Source organism: Pollachius pollachius (genome assembly GCF_949987615.1).
Source record: "Pollachius pollachius genome assembly, chromosome: 4".
Lineage (NCBI taxonomy): Eukaryota > Metazoa > Chordata > Actinopteri > Gadiformes > Gadidae > Pollachius > Pollachius pollachius.
The window spans coordinates 28,043,061-28,049,773 of record NC_136937.1 but is presented as its reverse complement, the minus strand read 5'-3'; the positions used below and the strand labels follow the sequence as shown (position 1 = coordinate 28,049,773).

At 52.3% G+C, this 6,713-nt stretch overlaps 1 protein-coding gene across 1 annotated transcript; it reads left to right on the top strand.

Annotated features, from left to right (window-relative positions):
* Nucleotides 1-296: 296 nt before the first annotated feature.
* On the top strand, nt 297-6,301 carry lig4 (ligase IV, DNA, ATP-dependent). The gene is made up of 4 exons (XM_079734185.1): nt 297-333; nt 1,196-2,803; nt 3,186-3,694; nt 5,006-6,301. The coding sequence occupies exons 2-4, from the start codon at nt 1,205-1,207 to the stop codon at nt 5,694-5,696; spliced, it is 2,799 nt and encodes a 932-aa protein (XP_079590311.1). The 5' UTR covers nt 297-333; nt 1,196-1,204; the 3' UTR covers nt 5,697-6,301.
* Nucleotides 6,302-6,713: the final 412 nt, after the last annotated feature.

The window sequence follows — 6,713 nt, the reverse complement described above, 5'->3', positions numbered from 1 at the left end:
AGTACAAAATAGCCTCTATATATACATATATATATTATTCTTATTCTTATAAAGTTATTGCCTCTTTATCCAGAAAAAAAATGCAGCTTTCCCATTTACTTGTATTACTTTACAGGCCATTTCAATTGGCCTCTCCAATATGGCGGCGACGTTGACGTATCGCAGCAATGGGTCGAATCATAGATTTCCTATGTATGTCTACGGACGTCCCCTAGCGCCCTCTAGCGGAGCACTGGAGGCGGGCCGTCTGCTGCCCGGAACCTTAGTAGTCCGGCTCTTGTTTCTGATGGGAAGGTTTATTGTTGAATGTGTGCGCTCGATGAGTGATTACGAGTAAGTGCCATCGGAGTTAATCTGATATATGTGTTAATAAACTAAACGAAAGGCCTATGCATCAGTGGTTTACGTTAGTTATGAGGGTCGCTGTGTTTGTGTTGGTTTTGTGTTTGAGGAGAATGCTTCCGGGTTCAACAGAACCAAACTAAAACTGTCAGCTGGTTTTACAAAACAACATTAAACTGGACTGCATTGAACAGTTACGTTAGGCAAGTCATTCTTATTTAAATATGATATGAGTTTATATTAATAGTATGCATACACATATTTGACCGAGCACTGAAACATTATTTGAGCGTAGAAAGCATACAGACAATCAAATGGGTCGGTTGATATAGAAAGTTAATCTACATGTAATATAATATGATATCCACTGTGTTTAAGCAAAACAATACAAGCATGATTAGAGTGAACTTTACCTTTAAAAACGTTCGCTGTAACTGTGAGGTGTTAAAAGATAAGTGTTCAACTGATCCAATGGGATTTAACTATGTATTAAACAGAGGAAGAGGTTTCATAAACACGTCGTTGCGGATTGGCTATATCCAGAAATACATGAAATCTAAACGATTTCATTGAGTTATCTATATTACCCAATTATATATATGGTAAAGGTTGTGCTATATCCAATAATGTTGATAAATGATTTATGGTGTTTAAAAATGGGGTGAAAATATCACATCTTTTTGGCTATATCGTCTACTAGACGTAGCTGTATATTTTTGGTGGTTTTTAAAGAGTTTTTTCTACACAGGCCCCTATATATATATATATATATATAGTGTGCCACTCAGTATGTCAATCAATAGTCTGGTAGCTTTATTTGCATTCTGAAAATCCCTCATTTCACGCTCCCCAGGTGATCGCCATGGCGACGACCTCCTCCTCCAGCACCCCCGCGGCCGCCCCGCTCTCTGTGGCTGCCCAGGTGCCCTTCCTCCACCTGTGCACCACCTTGGAGAAGATCCAGAAATGCAAACTGCGCCCGGACAAGTCCAAGTTCCTCCGGGACTTCATGGATTCGTGGCGTAGGTTCCACGACGCCCTCCACAAGGGCCTGCCCACCACGGACTCCTTCTACCCGGCCATGCGCCTCCTGGTTCCCACCTTCGAGCGGGAGCGAGTGGCCTACGGCATCAAGGAGAACATGCTGGCCAAGCTCTTCATCGACGTGCTGGGCCTCCCCAAGAGCGGCCCGGAGGCCGACAAGCTGCTGAACTACCGCGCCCCCACCTCCGCCCAGGGCGAGGCCGGGGACTTCGCCAGCATGGCCTACTTCGTCCTGAAGAAGCGCTGCGCCGCTCAGCAGAGCCTGTCCGTCAAGGAGGTCAACGACTTCCTGGACTCGGTGGCGGCCAACAATGCCAGCAAGCAGAAGGAGCGCGTGCGGGGCAGCCTGCTGCACCTCATCACGCAGAGCTCGGCGCTGGAGCTGAAGTGGCTGATCCGCATGATCCTGAAGGACATGAAGCTGGGCGTCAGCAAGGAGACGGTGCTGCAGGCCTTCCACCCCGACGCCAGCGAGCTGTACAACGTCAGCGCCGACCTGGACAAGGTGTGCCGCACGCTGCACAGCCCCGAGGCGTCGCTCAGCGAGGCGTGCGTGGCCGTCTTCTCGGCTTTCAAGCCCATGCTGGCGACGGTGGCCGACGTGCGGCAGATCGAGCGGCGCATGCGCCACGGCGTGTTCTTCCTCGAGACCAAGCTGGACGGCGAGCGCATGCAGCTGCACAAGGACGGCGACGTGTACAAGTACTTCACGCGCAACGCCTTCGAGTACACGCAGCAGTTCGGCGCCTCGCCGCGGGAGGGCTCGCTGACGCCGCACGTGCACGGGGCGTTCGCGCCGCACGTGGTCAGCTGCATCCTGGACGGCGAGATGATGGCGTACCACCCGACCACGGAGGCCTTCATGCAGAAGGGCAGCAAGTTCGACATCAAGCGGCTGGCGGAGGGCTCGGAGCTGCAGACGTGCTACTGCGTGTTCGACGTGCTGCTGGTGAACGGCCGCAAGCTCAGCAAGGAGACGCTGCGGACGCGGGACGAGGCGCTGCAGACGGTGTTCGAGCCCGTCAAGGGCCGGATCCACCTGGTGGCCAAGGCGGAGGCCCAGACCACGCAGGAGGTGGTCAACGCCCTCAACGACGCCATCGACAAGCGCGAGGAGGGCATCATGGTGAAGGACCCGCAGTCGCAGTACAAGCCCGACAAGCGCGGCGAGGGCTGGCTGAAGCTGAAGCCCGAGTACGTGGACGGCCTGATGGACGAGCTGGACCTGTTGATCGTGGGCGGCTACTGGGGCAAGGGGCGGCGCGGCGGCATGATGTCCCACTTCCTGTGCGCCGTGGCCCAGGCGCCCGCGCCCGGCGAGCAGCCCAGCGTCTTCCACACGCTCTGCCGCATCGGCTCGGGGTACACCATGCAGGAGCTGTACGAGCTGGGCCTCAAGCTGGCCAAGCACTGGAAGGTGAGGGGGCGGGGCTGGGAATCGGTAAGGTGCCTCGCGATGTGATCCCATTTATGTTGTGCGGTTAAACATGTGGGTTTAACGCTGAGGTTTGGGTTGTACAGCATGATCGTCGTCGGCTGTTTTTTATTATTATTATTTTGTGAACAGGGCCCAATAGAACAGAACATATTTGGTGTGAATTTACTATTCGGTGAATACACTATAGCGCCCTCTGTAGGCTTGCATGATTCATTTGCTCCCACTTAGATTCCGTTGCCCTACCTGGCTTGAGAAAAAACGCATATTTGAGTGAACCCAACAACCTGATAAAGTATCGCGGAGACAAAAAAAGCGCCAGATGTTTAACGCTAACACTGTCCTTCCCCGTCGCTGCCTGAAGGTGTACCGCAAGAACGACCCGCCCGCCTCCATCCTGTGCGGCACGGAGCGTCCCGAGGTCTACATCGAGCCGCGCCACTCGGTCATCGTGCAGGTGAAGGCGGCGGAGATCGTGGGCAGCGACATGTACAAGACCAACTGCACGCTGCGCTTCCCCCGCATCGAGAGGATCCGCGACGACAAGGAGTGGCACCAGTGCATGACGCTGTCGGAGCTGGACCGCTTCCGCCACCGCGCCTCGGGGAAGCTGGCGTCGCGGCACCTGCAGCTGGACGGGGACGGCGGGGACGGCGGCGTCGACGGGCAGCCGGACAACAAGAAGAAGAGGAAGGCGGCGGCGGCGGCGGCGGCGGCCAAGCCCCGCAGGGTGGGGGCGCTCGTCGACCACTTCAGGCCCCAGGACCTGTCGGCGGTCACCAAGGAGACGGATATGTTCGAGGAGGTGGAGTTCTGCGTGCTGAACGGCAGCGAGGAGGACCCCAAGGCCGAGCTGGAGAAGGGCGTGGCCAGGTGAAGCCTTTCACTTTGCACTACCTGTCATTTCGTGGAACCGTGTGAATGATCTAGAGCGTCTTATTATGTAAAGTGATCATATCATAGAGGAAAATAGGTAGTACCAAATCATTCTGGAGAACACCCATGCACGATGTCATGGGTGTTTTTGTCATAGCAACTAGGTGGCAGTAGCTCAGGAGGTAGAGCGGGTTGGCTGGTAACCTGAAGGTTGCTGGTTCGAGTGACGAGGTGTCCTTATGCAAGGCACCTAACCCTTACTGCTCCCGACGAGCTGGCTGTCGCCTTGCATGGCTGTCTCCACCGTGAATGTGTGCGTGAATGGTGAATGTGAGGCAATATTGTAAAGCGATTTGGGTGGCCAATGGTTAGAAAAGCGCTATATAAATGCAGTCCATTTACATTTATAGCCGACCTCTTTCCACCTCCTATTGAACTACTCTCACAAGCGGGTTTCGTTTCACATTTGATACTATTTAGCCTGAAAAGCTTGTAGAAAGAGAGCGGATTACTTTCAGATTGGTCTTGTTTAAAATATTCAGCATTGGGCTAAATGTCTCACTCGTAGTTTGCTGAAAATAATGAACAACTCTCATATCAGAAATATTTGACGGTGACGTACAGCATTTGCTGTAGTGCATGTGGAATTTTATTAACCCTTTTTATTAAACTATGGCAACAGAACTGAGAGTGTCCACCTGGATGCATGATGGACGCTTCAGCCTACCAGTTGCTACAGTCCACTGGTTAGGCTGGTAGACTGATCCATCCAGCATACGTCAGGGTGGACATGCCCACTTGTGATGTCACTAAATCACAGGACATGGGCAGATATTCAAGCAGCTTGTAACGGCTAATCACATGCACACCTGGTGTTCAAACCGGAGACCCTTTAAGTGAAATGTGTACCCTTAAAGGTGAGATATTATACCACCAGGTGTGAGTGTGATTAGCTTTTACAAGACGTTTTGAAAATCTGCCACTTCTGACATCACAAGTGGGCGTGTCCAACTAGATGTGTGCTGGATAGATCAGTCCACCAGCCTACCCAGTGGGCTGTAGCGAACGTGTCTCATCTATCCGTCATATCACATCTATACATCAAAGTGGACACGCCCCCACTTGTGATGACAGAAGAGGCGGATTTTCAAACGGCTTGTAACGGCTGATCACACTCACACCTGGGGTTGTAATACGTCACCTTTAACCCTAACCTCTCATAACAACCCCCCCGCCCTGTTTCCTGGTGGTATAATACGTCACCTTTAACCCTAACCTCTCATAATGCCCCCCCCGCCCTGCTTCCAGGTGCGCCGGTGTGGTGGTGCAGAACCCGGGCCCCGACACCTACTGCGTGATCGCCGGCGTGGAGAACATGCGCGTGCGCAACCTGACGCTGGCCGACACCCACGACGTGGTGCGCGCCGCCTGGCTCCGCGCCTGCCTGGACGGCGGGCGCGTGGTGCCGTGGCAACCGCGGCACATGATCCACATGACGCCGGCCACGCGCGAACACTTCGCCAAGGAGTACGACGCGCACGGCGACAGCTACTTCGCCGACACGGACGAGCGGCAGCTGCGCGAGGTGTTCGCCCGCATCGGCGAGGGGGCGGAGCCCGTGGACCCAGGGCAGGTGGAGGAGCGCTACGGGTGGACGGACCTCCCCTCTAGCCTGTTCCGCCAGTGCCGGGTGTATGTGGACCGTCACGCCGACCTGGGACGGCCCGACCCAACGGCGGCGGCGGCGGTGACGGCGGCGGGCTTCTCGACGCTCTGCCTGGAGACCAGGGAGCTTGAGCTGCGTTACCACGGCGCCACGGTGGTGGGCGAGCTGGAGGAGGGCGTGTCCCATGTGGTGGTCGCCGAGGAGACCAGGCTGCTGGACCTCCGGACGCTGAGGCGGCTGTTCAAGAAGAAGTTTAAGATCGTGAGGGAGGCGTGGGTGAGGGAGTCGGTGGAGGCGGGCTTCCTGAAGGACGACGGGGAGTATCTGGTGTGATGGATGGGTCGTCGTCAGGGCGACACACTGGAAGAGGATGTCTTTGAGGACTGTTTTATAATGCTTGATGGATTGGGATTTTGCTAGGTAGCACTTAGCCATATGTTTATCTGTGTTGGTCTTGCACTTTGTGAGAATCAGCCTCACAAGTTTCTTCTGCTTGGACGGCTGACAGTATACAAGTTGAAGCTTGTAGGAAGGTCTTAAGAAATGAGATGAAAGTTGCAGTGCAGTCGAAGCGCTCGTTCACCGAATGAAAAAAACAATGTTTTCTGTTTTAAGGATAGCTTTTATATATCATCCATCATTAATGTCTTATCTTCGATTTCAAGTGCTTCTTTAAATGTGGCCATTGGGGATGTGGGTGTCCGTTGATAGTATTTAGAGTTGTTACTTCACCTTGACTTGTGTATTACCTCTTTGAAGGAGATGAATAGACACCAAACTAATGCCCAAAGCATGGAATTCACTGTCGAGGAAGGAAGGATTATTTTATTCAGCCCTTTTTATATAATAAGTCCTTTTAGTCAGCTGTAACAGGTTAGATGGCCATACACAACATGAATCATGTGTGAGTCAGACACAAATCACACCACGGTCTTCTATTGGTATCATATTTAATGTCTTGATTTTCTTGGTTTTAATGATATAAACGAATAAATGTAATTTTAAATATGATGAAAAATATTTTTCACATTCTTTTGGTGAAGTACCTCTTCCAAGTTGTTGTTTTTGCAAAATGTAATGCTGTTGAGGACAGTGAGTTACATTAAATGCTAAATAATTATTTACATGCAGGACTTGCATAGGGATTTGTTTAGATCCAATATTCAATGCTCAACAACATTGAATCTCTTTAACTTTCACGTTGGATTCGTGAGGGTGGACTTCAACACCAAACCTGAATGAGATGTCAAAAAGGGAGAGGGTTATAAGAAGACGACTTCAGGAAGAGGAGGAGGAAGGCTACAGGACAACATGGACTCCGGGCTCTCCCGGAGAATGTCACAGGTGTGT

Coding starts and splice junctions, on each gene's coding strand:
- lig4 (XM_079734185.1), top strand. CDS start 1,205: ATGGCGACGACCTCCTCCTCCAGCACCCCCGCGGCCGCCCCGCTCTCT. Junction 2,804..3,185: donor AGCTGGCCAAGCACTGGAAG/GTGAGGGGGCGG, acceptor CGCTGCCTGAAG/GTGTACCGCAAGAACGACCC. Junction 3,695..5,005: donor CTGGAGAAGGGCGTGGCCAG/GTGAAGCCTTTC, acceptor CCCTGCTTCCAG/GTGCGCCGGTGTGGTGGTGC.